Source organism: Sturnira hondurensis, unplaced genomic scaffold (assembly GCF_014824575.4).
Source record: "Sturnira hondurensis isolate 20B ecotype Veracruz unplaced genomic scaffold, ASM1482457v3 Scaffold0021555, whole genome shotgun sequence".
Lineage (NCBI taxonomy): Eukaryota > Metazoa > Chordata > Mammalia > Chiroptera > Phyllostomidae > Sturnira > Sturnira hondurensis.
Genome location: NW_028094186.1, coordinates 871,809 through 889,035, shown reverse-complemented (window position 1 = coordinate 889,035; position 17,227 = coordinate 871,809). Strand labels below are relative to the sequence as shown.

General features: G+C 52.1%; 1 protein-coding gene across 3 annotated transcripts in view; it reads left to right on the top strand.

Annotated features, from left to right (window-relative positions):
* The first annotated feature begins 3,333 nt into the window (after positions 1-3,333).
* Positions 3,334-17,227, top strand: part of RPS6KA1 (ribosomal protein S6 kinase A1) — a 41,594-nt gene continuing 27,700 nt past the window's right edge. Inside the window, exons 1-2 of one of the 3 annotated variants that reach the window (XM_037032776.1) lie at positions 3,334-3,583; positions 10,859-10,903. In XM_037032776.1, coding sequence (XP_036888671.1) covers positions 3,521-3,583; positions 10,859-10,903 — 108 coding nt within the window. In that variant the 5' untranslated portion in view covers positions 3,334-3,520. Of the gene's footprint in view, positions 3,584-10,858; positions 10,904-16,634; positions 16,742-17,227 lie in introns of those variants that run through there. The other 2 variants (XM_037032774.1, XM_037032777.1) reach the window with 2 other exon arrangements.

Here is a 17,227-nt window from a genome sequence, read left to right as displayed (position 1 = left end):
GATTATTCCCCTCATCCTGTTCCACCTACTGCCAGGAGACACATGTGCTAAGACCCTCCTCTACGTGAAAGGTCAAGAAGGAATGATGACAGACCCTCTCCCCTCTCCCTGGGGCAGGGCCCATCTACAACCTGTGTTCCTGAATATTATAGCAGGCATATGCCCTGGCCCTTAGCCCCTGTCAGTACAGCACCCTGTTCCATGCCAGAATGATCTCTTCAACAGGGTACAGAATAATAATCTCACTTGGGTCCAGCAAAGCCCTTTCACAATCATGAGTAACACTCATTTAACACCTCGAACGACCACCCATAACAGCCCGTTCTACTAACCCCATTATTATTATTAATAGCTAGCATTTATCCACTACTCAGAGTGTAGCATTTCAGAGCATGGGGTTAAAATGCCTGGGTCTAAGTCCTGAATTTACCATTTTGTAGTTAGGTGATGTTGGACATATGACTTAGCTTATTTAAGCACCTACTATGTGCCAGGCAGTATGTCAGGTGCCAAAAAGACAATGAAGAGTTGCGAAAACGTGACTGCTGCCTCTCAGTGTTTACAATGTAATCGAAGAGGCAGAGTTTACGATATAATCAAATTTGTTGTTAATCAAATCACATAAATACTTATAAAGGTTGGAAGAGTGATGGGGGAACCACAGGAGGGTTTCAAGCAGGGGAGTGTTAAAGTGCTAAGGAAAAGTATCCATTGCTATGTGTGTGTACAACAGGGAGGTAAGGGAGTGTGTCCTGGAGGAAGTGATTGTGGAGATAGGCTGGCCTGAGGAAGAGGGGAGATGGTTTTAAATATAGGGAACAGCATGTGCAAAGGCCCTGTGATTGAAGCATAGAGAGAAATAGAGAAAAAACTGTGAACTCAGGATGCAGGATCAGCACGCTATAGACTGTGGTTTGGTCTCTATAGCTCTCTACTGAATGACTGCTGTCCCTACAACACAGATGGGCAAGCTGATATGCACAAGCTCCCCAAGGCTAGGCTTGGGTGTGCTCTGGATCCCCTTTTTTCATCATGACCCACTGTCTTTCCAATACTCTCGGGTGAGAGGCCATAGGAAGTAAAACTAATTCACAGGAAAACATAATCACTACTCAGTCCTTAAATTGAGATGAGGCACTAGATAGAAAATCCTTTTCTGTAAGAAGGAAAAGAGAGGACTAGAGGCCTCAGGATGCGGGCAGACTGAAGGCAAAAATCACTCTTGCTTTCCCCTCACTTTCTCCACTGCCATCCATCTCCCTAGCCAAGTCATTTGCCCTCATTCTCTGGGTTTCAGTGTCTCTTCCTAAATCTGATTTCAATCTGGCTTGCAGCCAGATACTTGGCACCTGTCCGCAATCTGGTCTGAACCCTGAATAGGATTACTAGATTCAGCAAGTCAAAATACAGAATCCACAGGTAATTTTGAATTTTAGATAAACAACAATTATGTCCACATATTACAATGTTAGCCCTGAGCAGTAGCAGCTGGGGCATCACAAGGTAGTTCGGGGCATCTGAATTGGGTGATACCAACCCTGATGTTAACAATGGCTGCCAACTCGAGTCTAGCCCACCTTGGGTTTAGTCCTCACTTTTCTCATCAGGAAGGTGGAGAGTGAGTGAACAAGAGAACAAAATCTGGGCCCGGACTGCAGGATTGTCTCTCAGCTCTGCCATTTTCCAGCTGTGTAACCTTGGAGGGTCCCAGAGAAAGAGACGATTGATTTCTCTACCTCAGTTTCCTTTGCACATTGGCAATAATAACAGTGCCAATGTCTTAATGTTATGAGGGTTAAATGATGTTATATAGGTAAAGTGCTTAGAACAGTGCCTACTCCATAGTAAGTGCTTGTATTAGTGTTAGCTAATATGTAATTATTTAATCACACCAGACTGAATGTAAACTCCATGAGAACAGGGGCCTTGTTTTGTTCATTCCTCAGCACCTACAAGTAGGCCTGGTTTACAATATATGCTCAGTAAGAGGGCCTGGCACGTAATATGTAGCCATTAATATTGATTGAATTAAAATGAATTTAGTCCTCAGCATATACCTGAACGTTTGGGATTATAATTCCCTTTACAGATAAGGAACTGAGGTTTAGAGACATAGTGAGTTTTCCCTTGTTAAGGAGGTGACAGACCTGGGATTCGAATCTAGATTTGTTGGGTTCCGAGGGCTTTTCTGCTGAAAACTCAATTTACTTCAACAGCTGAGGTGCTACCCTGGAAACAAGGGATGAGGGGAACTCTGGATTTAGGAGAAATTCTCATCCACTTTAATTTTTTAAAGTCCTAATCTGTTCTTCACCTGCTCTGTGTATGACCTTGGGTAGGTCATCTCATCTTTCTGAGGCCAGTTTATGATTTGTTGACTAGGTGGTGGTGAGGATTCAAGGAAATCACATGTTGGTGGAGGACAGAAGGCTTTTGATAAACAACCCTTTCCATCCCACTGAACAGCTTTGTAAACGTCCAGTCTTTCCCACCTGCAAGCTCATCCCTCCATTCGTCCATGTGTGAATAAATCTCATCACACCTGGACCCCTAACACCTCTTTAGGTGGAGGCCGAATCTGGGCAAGGAGAATGGCTCTCCCTGGCCTTTTACTCCAAGTGCAGCCCAAGTGTCCTCTATCCTGGGACTACCCAGAGGGACTTCGAGTCCAAATCAGCCCAGATCTGTGCCTGCAGCTGAAAGGTTCTGGAGAGACTTGGTTTGAAATGAGCTCCCCTCAAGCACAGGTTGCAAAAATGCATATTAAGAACTCACTCTGGGGGAACTGTGGGTTCTGATGGTGGTGACCGTGATAGAACTTACCTAGGGATGGATCATTGAGATCCCACGGGATCCCAGTGTTGACTTTCGTAGGGTGGATCCCTAAGGGCTCCTAAAGAGGGGCCTCAGGGGGATGGGGCCCAGGCTCCTTTTAAGCCTGTAGCTAGAATCAGGCCTGGGACTTTCGATGTGTGTTGGGGAGGGGTGGGAGGGAAGCAGGGGGATTCCCTCCCACTGTGGGGACAAGGCACACCTAGACTGCGCGATTCCAAATGAGCTGAGTGGGGGAGACAGCGGTGGATCTGGCGTGGCCAGCGCAGGGGGTGGTGAAGTGGGGTTGTGAGGGGGATCCAGGAGGACTTCCAGGCGGGGCAGAACGCTGGGCCAGGGGCTCGAGGTGAAGTAGCCGTCAGAGCCGTCAGTAGCCCTTACTACCCTGCCGGGGGTCCACGCTGGGACTGTAGTGCCGCGAGGGCTGGGGCGGGGCTCCTTCCGCTCCGCCCCTCACGCAGGTAGCCAATGGGCACGGCGCCGCCGGATGACGGAGCCGAAGTGCGAGTGCCGCGGCGGCTGCGGCGGTGGCTGCTGTGTCGGTGCGGACGGCCCAGCCGGAGCGCGAGGGGCTCAGGGAGGGGAAGGCGGGGCGTGGGGGCGCAGAACCGGGGACCCCCGGAACCCCGGAGGCGGTGCGTCCCGGCCCCGCCCGCCGGAGGAGCGCGAGCGGCCCGGGGGCGGCGCGATGCCGCTCGCTCAGCTCAAGGAGCCCTGGCCGCTCATGGAGCTGGTGCCGCTGGACCCGGAGGTGAGCTAGCGGGGTGGGGGACCGGCGCCGGCGGCCGGCGATCCGGGATCCCCACTGGGGCGGGGCGGCTCGCGGCGCCGCTGCTGTCTGCGAGCGCCCTCCGATCTCTTGCCCCTTCTTCGGCTCCACCCCCTTCTGCCCCGGGTGTGTGTGTGCGAGGGACAGTTCCGCCAAGCGCCGAGAACCCGCTTAGTCCGGCGAGGGGATCCCGTGGGGCGCTGAGCGTTGGCCTCCCCCATCCCACACACCTAGGACCCATGCTGGGAGCTGTCGGGGCTTCCTCTATTAGCGCAGACGGGCAGGGCTGACGTGCCTGATGTCTGGAATTCTACGAGAGACAGGGGTCGTGGACGCCCACTTCTTGACGTCTCCCAGCGCCCTGCTTCGAAAGCTCCCTGCTTCGAAAGCTCCCCGCTTCTCCGCTGCTGACCCTAGAAAGATTGTCCTTCTTCACCCTTGGCAGTTGTGGAATGTGGGGTGCTACTGCTGGTCTGGGACTGAAACTCTTGGTTTTCTTTACCCCGAGGCTAGGGCCAGAGGACATCTCTGTTCCCTGTCCCAGACTATGGAGAAGAGAGTGGAAACAAGCCCTTCGACCTTGTGAAGATTATTCCTAGAGAGGGGCTGGACTTTGGTGCCTGCTACCTTCTGCTGCCCCCTCCCATAGAAAGGCTGGGACCCTGGGTAGTTTGGTTTCTGTCAGCCTAGCCTCTCCCAGAAGCAGCTCCTGCCCTCCTCGGAGAATTTTATGGTGCCAGGCCCTAAGCGTTCAGGAGGCCACTTCTTCCTGTACCCTTTGACCCCCAGGGTCAAGGTCAAGCCCCTGAACCAGATTAAAAAAAAATTTCCTCCCAGCCTCTTGCTGGGAAGGAGGCAGGTGATACTCCCTTTCCAAAGGGGATGTGGGGTTTATGCAGGGAGTGTGGAAACCTCAGTGAGCCTGGGAGCCAAGGTGATTTTCTTCTGGTTAGGGCCCCTAGACTCTGCTAGGTCTCCTTCTTTTCTCAGGTCCCCTTTTCTACCTTTTTTTTTGCCTGGTGCAACCACCAAGGGCCCTGTCTCTTAGGGTCTCGGGTTGAGATCAGAGTGAGGACCCTTGGTCCCTAGCATCCAAGGTGTGCTGCCCCTTTAAAGGGATGGTCATGGCTGACACTGGCTATTGGAAGGTGGGCGAGGCAGGATTAGGTAACCAACCTGAAGGCGCAATTTGGAGTAAATTGCTCTGGGATTCCTGCCATGGGGTTTTTACAGGCCCTGCATGCTCTTAGAGGTTCTCTCTCTCGCTGACTCACCCTCCTCTGAGGTGAGGAACACTGCCCTCTGCAGCCCCTATCCTTGTTACCCTCTGCCCCCAGGACCAGGTCACTAGGGCCTGGAGGTTGGGGGAGCTCTGAGGTGGAGTACTCTGCCTTGGCATGTCCCTGCAACATTGGCCTCTAGAGGTAGGTAGAGTGGGAGAGGCCAGGGAGGAACTTCACCCAAGGACTTACCTTGGAGGTAGCAAGGGCAGACACCCTGGAGTCTGATTCCCAGTCCAAGGAACTACTTCCTGCTTCCCTTTAGGGAATTCTGGGGCAGGGCCCAGCTTAATCTGGAGGCTAGGTATGAATAGGAAACTCAACTCAGTTTTGAGTACTATTGCACTTAAACTCTGTGAGAGGAGAAGACTTGCTTAATTCCTAGGATTGGGGAGGGAGCATGATTTCTCCAGGAACTTCACCTTGGAAATGCTGTGTGACCCTTAGTCACTCCTTAGCCTCTCTGGGCCTCTGTTTCTTCAGTGGCCAGGGGTGGGTTCTGGCCTCTGCTTCCTGGATGGGAGAGGGTACAGAGCCCTGGGTACTGCTACCCATTCTCCCCTGCCCCCACTCCATGGAGGCGCCAGGCAACTGGGTGTTATTGTTTGGGTAACAGGAGCCATGGGGCAGCCAGGGCACAGGTTGGGCTGTTCTCACTGGAGAACAGGGCCTCGCTGTTCTTAGCCCAGGTGACATGTAAGCGATACAGCAGCCTGACCTGCAGGTATAGGCACTGCTGCTGGCTCCTAGCCGGGAAGGAGGCAGACAAGGGACTGGTGGGGGCACTTGGCAGAGGCCTGGGATCTGGACTGCCCTGCCCTCCCCATGACGCTGCTGAAAAGTGGGCCTGGCTCAGGGTGTGGTCCAGGTGGAGCAGACTCACTGGGAGTGTGGGTGAGGCTTCTGCCTGGGCTTCCCTGGTCTTGCTGAAAGCTGGAACCTTGTCCCCAGGCCTGGCCCTACTATGTTCAGAGCTTTACCGTGTGCTACCCACCCTGCTTCACCTGTGTCACCTTATTTAAATAAAATAATTCTCACAACAACTTCTCAAGGTAGGGATTGTTACCCCAATTTTATTACCCCCGTTTTCATATGAGACAACTGAACTTAGAGAACAGGCCTGTGAAGCAATGTCAGAGTCAATAGTGGAACCCAGGTCTCTCATGTTGGCAGAGGCTTATGGATGGGGAAGGGTTGGGGTCAAACTGGCCTAAGTAAAAGGTACTACTCCAAGAGAGGCTCCGGATGTTGGCAGACTCCTCATCCCAAAGGGCCCTTGTCCAGCCGTTGCTGGGGATGAGTGGTGCCAGCCAGCCCTGGCCCCTGGCCCCCAGCCTCCAGCCGCGTGCAGGACTGCCAATGCTGGGCTCTGAACCCAGCTCCTGGGGCTGCTTCCTGCCTGCGGGGCACGTGCTGTCTTTGTCCATCTGTTGCCTGGCTTCTCTAGACAATGCCCTGGGCCTGCCTCTCTTCCCAAAACNCCCTTGTCCAGCCGTTGCTGGGGATGAGTGGTGCCAGCCAGCCCTGGCACCTGGCCCCTGGCCCCCAGCCTCCAGCCGCGTGCAGGACTGCCAATGCTGGGCTCTGAACCCAGCTCCTGGGGCTGCTTCCTGCCTGCGGGGCACGTGCTGTCTTTGTCCATCTGTTGCCTGGCTTCTCTAGACAATGCCCTGGGCCTGCCTCTCTTCCCAAAACAGAATTGCTTGGGTGGAAAGGAAGGATGCCTGTTGGAACTTACCTCCGACTTCTAGGGAAGGGGCACAGTGATGTGGGGGCCCCGGGCAGCTGTCCCCATGAACAGTTGAAAAAGAGGGAGGAGAGTGGGTCTCCACCTTCTAAGAGACTGAAGGGCCCTTCCTGTACGAGACTCTAGACAAGGTCCATCATTCAGTATCTTGCATGTCAACATCATTGTCCCCTTCTTTTCATTCATTCATTCATTCGTCAAAAATTTGTTGAGTACTTATCATGTGACTACTACTTCAAGTAACAGGATGCAAAAGACAGACCTGCCTTCATGGTATAGGTGAGGAAACTGAGGCTCAGAGACGTGATGTGATAAACCCAAGGTCAAAGTGAGTGGTTAACACAGCTAGTATTAGTGGCGGTGTCTTCATGGCCTCAGAGCTGTGTTCTTTCCTCCATCCAAGTAGCAGTCAGGTCAGAAGGACATATGAACCCTATCTTCCCAGGCCCCTGGCTCTGAGGAGAAAGCTCACCTATGGTCCTTTTTGTACTTACAGTCTTTTTTCTGGGGTTGTCATTCCCTCCCCACCTCCCACCCCCCGCTAGAGACTTTATGCATCAACTCTTACAGGTGTAGGGTTCCATGAAGATGGCACCCAAGGCAGAAACCCTGGGATTAGAGGCAGCCAAACAGGGCCTGTGGGGTCCCCTGAATCTTCCAGGACACTTCTCAGTAAGCCCACTCCTCTGGGTACACCCACTGCCTCCCCTCCCTCATCAGGGATTTAGGCTTACAACCACAAGACTTTGCGTTATGGCCCTATGGCTCTTCCCTGCTACCTGAGGGACTTCGGGTAAATCCCTTTACTCTCTGTACCTTGTGTGGAAAAAGGGGAGTAATAGACCCTGCTCTGGCCTCCCTGCTGTCTTTTCTGGGTTGAGCTTGAGCTGCGTGCCAAGGAGATGATGACAGACAAGCCAGGGCTCCTTCCTGAGTTAACCTGCATGTTCTTCAGTGCTGTAGGACCCAGAGGAAGGAGGGAAGGACTTGAGGCTGTGTGGACAGAAGAGTTTGTATTTGAAGAAGGTCAGGAGTTTGCCAAGGTGACAAGGCAGGAAGGGTTTTCTTGGTAGAAGGAATGAGCCCTCATGCAAATGTTTAAGGATATGAAATAAGCTGGTCTGTTCAGGGTTTCAGGTCATTCAGATTAGCATAAGAACAGGGCCCAATAATAATAATGTCTGTTATTTGTGGGCCTAGTACTTGCTAGGTGTATATATTTATAAACTATTTTTTTGCTTATAGCCTCCTGAAGAGGTACATTACTTTTAATCCCATTTCACAGATGAGGACTGAAGCCCTGTGAAATGAAGTAACCTCAGGGTTATACAGGTGGTGGAAGCTAGAATTTGAACCCACAAGTTTAGGTTCCATAACTCACATTCTTTTTTTTTTAATCCTCACCTGGAGACATGCTCATTGATTTTAGAGAGAGGAGAAGGGAGGGAGGGAGAGGGAGAGAAATATCAATGTGAGAAAGAAACGTTGATTGGGTATCTCTTGTTTGTGCCCAGACCAGGGACCAAACCCATGACCTTTCAGTATACAGGATGACACTCCAACCAACCAAGCCACACTGACCAGGGCCAGAACCCACATTTTTAAAAATATTTTATATATTTATTTATCTTTAGAGGGGAAGGAGAGAGGGAGAGAAACATCAATGTATGGTTGCCTTTCGTGCGTCCCCTGCTGGGAGTTGGCCTGCAGGGAACTGGCCTGCAACCCAGGCATGTGCCCTGACTGGGAATCAAACCAAGATCCTCTGGTTCGCAGGCCCGTGCTCAATCCACTGAGCTACACCAGCCAGGGCTTCAGAACCCACATTTTTAAAAAATATATTTTATTGATTATGCTATTACAGTTGTCCTATTTCCCCCCCTTCATTCCCTTCCACCCTGCACACCCCCTCCTACCCACAGTCCCCCCCTTTAGTTCATGTCCATGTGTCACAAGTTCTTTAGCTTCTACATTTCCCATGCTATTCTTGCTATCCCCCTATTTTGTACCTACCCTCTATGCTATTTATTCTCTGTACCTTTTCCCCCTCTCTCATCCTCCCACTCCCCTGTTGCTAACCCTCCACGTAATCTCCATTTCTGTGGCAGAACCCACATTTTTAAGTATTTATTTATCTTTAGAGGGGAAGGGAAGGAGAGAGGGAGAGAAATATCAATGTATGGTTGCCTCTTGTGCATCCCCTTCTGGGAACTGGCCTGCAACCCAGGCATGTGCCCTGACTGGGAATCGAACCGCAGCTATTTGGTTCTCAGGCCCGCACTCAGTCCACTGAGCTACACTAGCCAGGGCTGAACCCACACTTTTAATCACTTCTGTTGGGCGGTTAGAGATGATGGCTTTGAATGCCATGCCAAGGAGCTGGGACTGTATTCTGCAGGCAGTGGGAATTCATGGAAAGTTTTGAGGCCTGATGCATAGCAGGTTCTTGATAAGTAGTGAGTGAGTGACTCAAGTGCAGTGATCACAGTTGAGTTTTGGGAAGGATGAGATTTTGGAATAGGGGAAGGCTGGGGTGGGGGGCTGGTGAGACCATCTGCGGGAATTTTGTCAAGAGTTTAGAATGTCGCCCTGGCTGGTGTGACTCAGTAGATTGAGTGCTGGCCTGTGAACGAAAGGGTTGGCAGTTTGATTCCCAGTCAGGGCACATGCCTGGGTTGCAGGCCAGGCCCCCAGTAGGGGGCACATGAGAGGCAGCCACACATTGATGTTTCTCTTTCCCTTCCCCTCTTTAAAAAAAAAAAGTTTAGAATGTTGGGTGAAGTGAAGCTCAAACTACAAATGCACCCTTTCTCCCCCCAGGCCCTGATCAACCTGGCCTTTCTCCTTAGGCTGCTGAGAGGTGACAGCATATATGTGTATATGTGTGTGTGGGTGGGGGGTGGCCTGCAGAACACTGACCCTGGGGAGGATTAGGGGCATTAAAGGGGCTCAGGGGGCAGGATGTCCTGGGAGCAGCAGTGGGGAGCTGTTCCAGGGGCAGGGAGATTACGTAATGGGCAGAACACAGCTGTGCCTGCTACCGCCAAGCAAAGCTACAGCTGCCCTCTGGACCTAGCCCGTGGCTCCAAAGTCCTGACCTGCCCTAGGCTGTGTCTTCCCTAGACATTAGGAGCTTCTGTTTGCCTCATCACACTCTTGTTGTGCTAGGAGGGATGGGGACACCACCTTTCAGCTTCCCAGGGTCCAGATAAATTACGTTAGTCGCTTTGTATCACGTGGGGAAGGGATGGACTGGGTTTGGTATACCCCAGGATGAATAATGTCCACCTGAGTGTGAAGTCTGGGGACTGGAAAAGGCAGGACTCCCCAGAGATGGGATCTAGTGCCCACTCCTCTGCAAGTTGTACCCATGCCTGGGGTGTGGGTTGCTCTTCAGCAGAACTTTTTTGAGCACCTCCTGGGTGTCAGAGACTAGAATCTGAATCCCCACTTATCAGTTGTATGACCTTAGGTGTCATTACTAGGCCCCTCAGCCTCAGTTTCTCTCTCTATTGTGGGGCTAGGTCCTCCCTCCCAGGTCATGAAGGTGATGCCACAGGTGTGAGGCACTGAGCCCAATGCCTGGCATATGACAGGGGCTCGGAAGAGAGCAGCTGTTAGCACAAAGCTATAATCTCTACCCTCCCAGGACTCCCTTTATTCTGAAGGGCAAGCATGTGTGTAAATAGTTCCTGCAATGTGAAAAGTGGTACAATGGAGTGCAGGACATAGTGGGCCAGCAGCGATTCTGCCTGTTTGGGCAAGGGTCCCAGAGGAAGCAAGGCCAGGGTAGCCACTCTCTCTGGGAAGTGGCTGTAATTACCCCCATGTTACAGGTCAAGAAATTGAGGCTGCTTACAGTCGATTAGTCGTCACAAAGTCAGAGCCACACATACTCTTTCCTTATTGGAAGGAGGTGACATTTGAGCTGAGTCTTCAAAGATAGGTAGTCTTCAAAGGTAGTCTTCTCTGCCAGGCAGAGAGCTGAGGGAGGGGGTATCGGGAAATGCACTGCCTAGGTGGTGAGAGGCTGTTGCAGGAGGGCTTGATACCTGTGCCAGCACTGTGCAAGTGGAGGTGGGAGACTCACCCCGAACTCCTGTCCCACCTCCATGGCCTCCCCGATTACTGGGAACAGCTGAGGATGGGGTGCCTCACAGGGTCTCTCTTTGCTCTGTCCCACACTGGTAAACTCTGACAGTGTTCCCTAATCTCTCTTTTCTTTTCCAGAATGGACAGGCCTCAGGGGAAGAAGTTGGACTTCAGCCATCCAAGGTGAGGACTAGGGCTAGGTGGGGATTGTTTACATGGCCATGGAGGAGGAAGGAGGCCTGCCCTTGACCCACCTGGATGGAGGGCCCTGGCCTCTTGCCCCTTTCCCAGCTTAGCCTTCCTTTTCTGGTTCCAGCTAATCCTCAAGGCAACCTTGTGCATGGAGATCACTTGCTCAACCCTTCCTGTTCCTTAGGTGAGAGGACTGTGGTCCAGACAGGGTCAGAAGCAGAATTCATGTTAGAAGTACAGTTACCTGTCACCCAGGCTAAGACACTTCCTTAGTCTATTTACTGTTGGTGGCTTGGCTGAAGGAGTGATGGGAGAGGCTCAGGTCATCTGGACCTGACAAGGGCCTGAAATCATCTGGGCATGTGACACTGGAGGGGACCTGGTGGGCACACAGGCCATTTATCAGGGCTTCCTGCTCCTAACATGAGGCTGGTCCCTCACCCCTGCTCTCTCTGCTTCCCCTGGGTTCCTCCCACGCTCAATTGTGTGAGGTCACAGAGTTGCTGGCTGTGAAGAGGCTTTGGAAGCCACCAAGGCAGCCAGAGTGTGAGTAAAGCAGACCAGAGTTCAGGTCCTGGCTCTACTCTCACCATTTTGCCAGAAGCTCTTCTGCCTTCTGAGTCTCAGTTTCTTCACTTGTAAATTGGGGATAACAGTGCCTACTTCATAGAAGTGATGGGAAGGACATATGAGAAAGTGACTGCCTGGCACACAGTGACTTCAGCACCAGCAGCATGAATATCCCAGTGTCTTGTTCAACTCCACTTCCTACTGGTAGCCTTACCTTCCAGGCCTAGGTCTGCCTGGGCACTAGACCTGCCATAAGCTTGACCTTTGAGATAGACCCAGGGCTGGTCCCCATGTTTGTCTTGATTCAGCCTCCTAAGATAAGGTTGCTGAGTTGCCTGGGGTAGGCTGGGTGAGAGAAGTAGGCTCCTACCCCCTCTTCTGTTGGTTACTATGGCAACCTTGGGCCACCAGAAGCCCGGCAAGAGGTGGGGACTGGGCCCCTTGGTTTGCTTGGCCCCATGTCTACAGAATTTCCTCCCACAGAGTAGATGCCCCTAGTTGCCTGGTAACAAAAATAAAGAGCCTATAGGTCCCCAGTGAAGAACAAGCATGTACATATGTTAAGCTGAGGTTCTGGGAGTGGCAGCTTTGGGGAGAGCTGGTGGTAAGTACAGCTTCTCATCTAAAGCTAGAGGGACTAGTTGAGAGAGTAAAGGAGCTTACCTGATCAGGTAACCTACATTTGATCTCCCAAACCTAAGACTCCTGGCTCTAGAGCAGAAAATTCTGGGGTAGGGGAGATGAGGCTGGAAATGGGTGGAGGGGTGAGAGCCTCAAATGCCACATTAAAGAAGAAAAAGAGCTTAACACACACTTGGCACCACACCGGAAGCTTTCCCTTTAGTTCTCACACTACCCCTAGAGGTAGAAATTGTTATTATTCCCATTTTATAAGATGAGAAAATTGAGGCCCAAGGTCACATAGCTGGTGGGCAGAGAAGTAGCTTGTTTGACCACAGAGCCCATTCCTCCCAGCCCAGGGAACACTCAGTGCTGAAGAGGAGGAACACCGGGTCCCTGTGACCCCCAAGTTCCACCATTTCTAGGAACTTATTCATCTTCTCTGTTGCCCCAGAACTGCACAATGTCCCCAGTGCTCACTTCTGGGCCCAACACACTAGGGGGCGCTCAGCCTGTGGTCAGGACCTCAACTCTGTACACTGAAATGAGCTGGCAAAGGGCTGGTTTATCTTTTCCTTCCTCAGACTTTCAGTGCACCCTGCTGTGGCACTGGGAACCACAAAATGAAAGCAATATCCCCACCCTCAGGGGGCTCCCAGGGGGGCAGGTGGAGACAGGAAAGCTATGTGGTGGGCACTGTGGTGGGGGAGAATATGCCTATGAGCAATTAGAACTTCCATTCTAGCCCTAGCTGGTGTAGCTCAGTGGATTGAGCACAGGCCTGCGAACCAAAGGATTGTGGTTCGATTCCCAGTTGGGGCACATGCCTGGGTTGCAGGCTGGTTCCCAGCAAGGGACACACCAGAGGCAACCATACAGTGATATTTCTCTCTCTCTCTCCTTCTCTTCCCCTCTAAAGATAAATAAATTTTAAAAATATTTTAAAAAAAGAACTTTCATTCTGTGCCAGGCCCCAGGCCCCATATTGGGCACAGAAATACACCACCTTCCAAGGCTACATTTCTCTTCTGTGGTGTGATGACGTGAGCAAGGCAGGATATGGGCAGCTCGAGAGAAAAGTGTGAATTCCACCTGGAGAAGAGGTGGGACGAGGACTTGGGAGTCAGGTGTTCTGAGTTCAGAATCCTTCCCCTCTTTCCTGTTTGCCTCATGACCTTGGGTGAGTGGTTTGCTCCTCTAAAGCTCAGATGCTTTTCCTGTAGAATTGAGTCCATCCTTCAGGGCTACTCAGNCAGGCCCCAGGCCCCATATTGGGCACAGAAATACACCACCTTCCAAGGCTACATTTCTCTTCTGTGGTGTGAGCAGAAGCCAGTGTCTCGTTCAACTCCACTTCCTACTGGTAGCCTTACCTTCCAGGCCTAGGTCTGCCTAGGGCATGACGTGAGCAAGGCAGGATATGGGCAGCTCGAGAGAAAAGTGTGAATTCCACCTGGAGAAGAGGTGGGACAAGGACTTGGGAGTCAGGTGTTCTGAGTTCAGAATCCTTCCCCTCTTTCCTGTTTGCCTCATGACCTTGGGTGAGTGGTTTGCTCCTCTAAAGCTCAGATGCTTTTCCTGTAGAATTGAGTCCATCCTTCAGGGCTACTCAGAGGAAGGTATGGAGGAGGGCATGGGATGCGTATAAATTAAAGAATCTAACAAGGTGTGAGGTACAGTGGTGGTGTTCAAAATTTGTTTATTTGTTTCAAGCAGAAGGGGGGATTTGGGGCTAGCAGCCATAGTGCGGATGACAGTCTAGGGTGAGCGCTCTTAGGGTGATCTTTTCAGTACCTAGGGCACACCTGGTGTCCTCAGGCGCATTAAGGTTCCATTTACCCTCCCTTCCTTCCTGGGGGTAGACTGGGCACCCCAGGCCCCCTCCCCTGGCTATCTCCGGAGCTGGACCCTTTGAAGTGCCTGTAGGTCTATTTTGAGAGCTGAGCCTCTCCCCCCTCCCCTCCTCTCTTCCTGTTTATGAAACCCTGATCCCTCCCGGATCCATCTTGCTCCCCTGGCTGGAACTCAGGCAGGATGTGACTGTGGACTTTGGGTAGCCTCAGGTGTAGGGAACTTCCCTTGGACTGGCTGGGGCAGGCTAGCCCACTCTCCTAGCACCTGGGACCCTGTGGCTGGGCTGTGTCCCTTCCACCTGCCCAGAGGAGACTGCAGCAGTAAGACTGCACACTAATCCAGGGAGAAGTTCTGTTTACTATGTCCCTTTGCCCCTGTAGCCCATTTTGCTTCTAGAAACAACATCTCTTTTTAACCTCTGTTTTACAGAGGAGAGAACTGAGGCTTAGGTAGGGAGATAGTTTGCCTGGGAGCACTCAGCTAGTGAATGGACAGTTCTTAACTTCCCAGCCTGAACTCCTAGCCTTAAGCCTCTTGTTCACCCTGGTCTCTCTACATGAAGTGTCTTTTTTCTACTTTCTGTTTGGCCAATGCCTGTTCTTCTTCCTCAGGGTCTAGCTAGACTACCCCCTCTCTGGAAGGTACTTGGAGGCAAGAGACTTGTAACTACCTCACCTTATGCAGATAATTACAGCCTCTGGGCACCCACAGCTCATGTATTGATTTTTTGGAGTTACCTGAGGTCAAGGCTGGCATCTGCCTTAATGTGTGTGCTTCCTGGTGTCTGGCTCCTGGCCTGGAGGACAAAGCAGGGGAACAGTAGCTATGAGTGATATCCAGATGGGACACTGGCTGGCTGGCCTTGCAAGGAAGGCAATAATAAAATGCTTAGGAGTATAGTCTTTGGAAGCAAACAGACTTTGATTTTGCTCTTAGCTTTCCCTCTTTCTAGCCATGCAGCCTTTGATAAGTAATTTTATTTCTGAGTCTAGTTTCCTTATCTCTGAAATGAGGCTAAGACACAAGGCCTGGCAGAATCCATACCAGCAACAATTGAAGGAAAGAATGGCCTCATGCATACCCTGGCTGGTGTAGCTCAGTGGATTGAGCACGGGCCTGTGAAGCAAAGGGTCACCCGTTCAATTCCCAGTCAGGGCACATGCCTGGGTTGCAGGCCGGGTCCCCAGTAGGGGACACATGAGAGGCAACCACACACTGATGTTTCTCTTCCACTCTTTCTCCTTCCCTTCCCCTCTCTCTAAAAAAAAAATGTTAAAAAAAAAAGAATGGCTTCATGTAATGAGTGGCTCAATAGGAGGCATAATTCTCATTGTCACTCCATGCCAGTCCTGACCTAGTGCCTGAGGCCAGCTCCCCCATCAAGGATGCCTGGGAACTATAGACTCCTCCTCACCTGCCCAGAGGCATGCTGGGAGACATGTCTGTAGACATCTGTCCTACTAGAGGGGCAGCTCCTGGGAGACCCTGTAGGTGATGCCAGCTGGGGAAGGGGCTGTTGCTATTCATTAGGGCCAGAGATTGGCAGTTGGACTTGGGCTGTGGCTGGTGGAGGGAGGCCCAGGGTGAGAACCCTAGGGACAAGTGATCAGGCAGGGGGCTCTGGTCTTCTCTCCCAGCTGCCTTGTGGGAGGAAGTAAATAAGAGGAAGTATCTATATGGGGGGAATGGGGCAGGGACCAGGGGATGTGGTCTCTTGCCTGTCCTCACCCTTCTGCCACCCAGAGGCCTCATGGGCCCTGCACATATACCCTTCAGTGAAGGCAGCTCTTTTTCCTTCTTATTGCCCTTTCCTGTGCCTTGCTAGCCACAGAGAATCTTCCTCTGCTTCCTCTGCTTCTCGGGGATTCCTCTCCCAGCTTCCAAACTCCTGCCTGAAGAAGCTGGGGTGCAATGAGAAGCCCCAGTCTAAGGAAGCATCTTTTACAACCCTGGCAGGCCATCATCAGCCTGTTATTGGAGGCCCTCTGAGGACTGGAAGGGGAAGTCCGTGTGTATGTGGAGGCGTGTGTTTCCACATAGGGGATGTGTGTGGAAATGATTTCCGATCATCGGCCTGGTGTATTTGTGTGTGTGTCAGTTCCTGTGGGTATACTTGTGTGAGTGATGCAGCGAGGTCACATGGAAGGGGGCTGGGCCTGGTCAACCCCTGCCCGTGGCTACCTGCTCCTCATCTCAGAGCTCTGTGGTTCCTGGCCAGGGCCTTCGACCCCCTTGCCCATCCCAGGGCCCTGGACTGTCAGGCTCTTCAGGACAGGGCTGGGTGTGGTGGTGCCTGCTCTGTGGGCTGTCACTTTGGGTGGGCCATGGGACAGTCACTGTGGGGTAAGGAGTGTCTACTCTCTGGGCCCAGGGTAGTCAGAGCTCATGGCTTGCTGACTTCTGCTTCTCATTCTCAAGGCATGTTTGCAAGTGCTGCATGCCCGCTGTCAGCACTTCATCACTGTGACTCTGTGTTCCAGTCTTCCCTCCTTAGGATCAGAGGAGACAGGAGGAATGTATCCCTCCCCTACCCCACAATCATGGGCTTGGGGTCTATAGTCCCCTCCTCAGCAAGGGAGCCTGACCCATCTTCTGTCCCTCCTCCCTGCAGAAGGGGAAGTGAGAAGGAGGGTGTCAGGGACCCTGTCTTTTGGGCTGGAAAGGCTGAAAAAGCAGAAGTAAAGGGAGCAATGGGGCACTGTGGCCACAGACTTGAGCCCCACCATGCAGACCCCGGCAGATTTCCTTAGGTTTGAAAAAGACTCACTCTCCTGTCCCAGAAAGGTGAGCAGAGGGTTGGCCTGCCTCCAGCAGTATCTGTCACCATGACTCTGGGAAAAGAATGGCTATGGGGGTAGCTCTGTCCCCTGGGGTTTCCGGGTGACTGCCTCTGTCCCTAGGAGTGTTCTCAGTCACAGACAGGCAAATGGAAGCTCAGACCTCAGGGTGGGGCGGGAAGGGGTTGCTGTGTAGCTTTCTGCCTGTCCCACCACTGCATTGGCACCTTATCACTTGCAACTCTGTGTTACACACAGGCTCTGTTAGCTTGCAGCTTTTTGTGGCTGCAGCTTTTGTGGCTATTCAGAGTGCCCTGAAGATTTAGCTGTGTCTCTGAGGGTCAAGACCTGGAATGGGAAGTCCCCGGATTGACCCTAGTACAGAGGGAGGGGGCAGGCTTGGATGGGTGACTTACCTACCCACCCTTTCCTGGCACTTGTGGCCTGCCAGCTTGCAGGCCCGGCAACAACCAGGGGAAGGACTTGGGTTCTG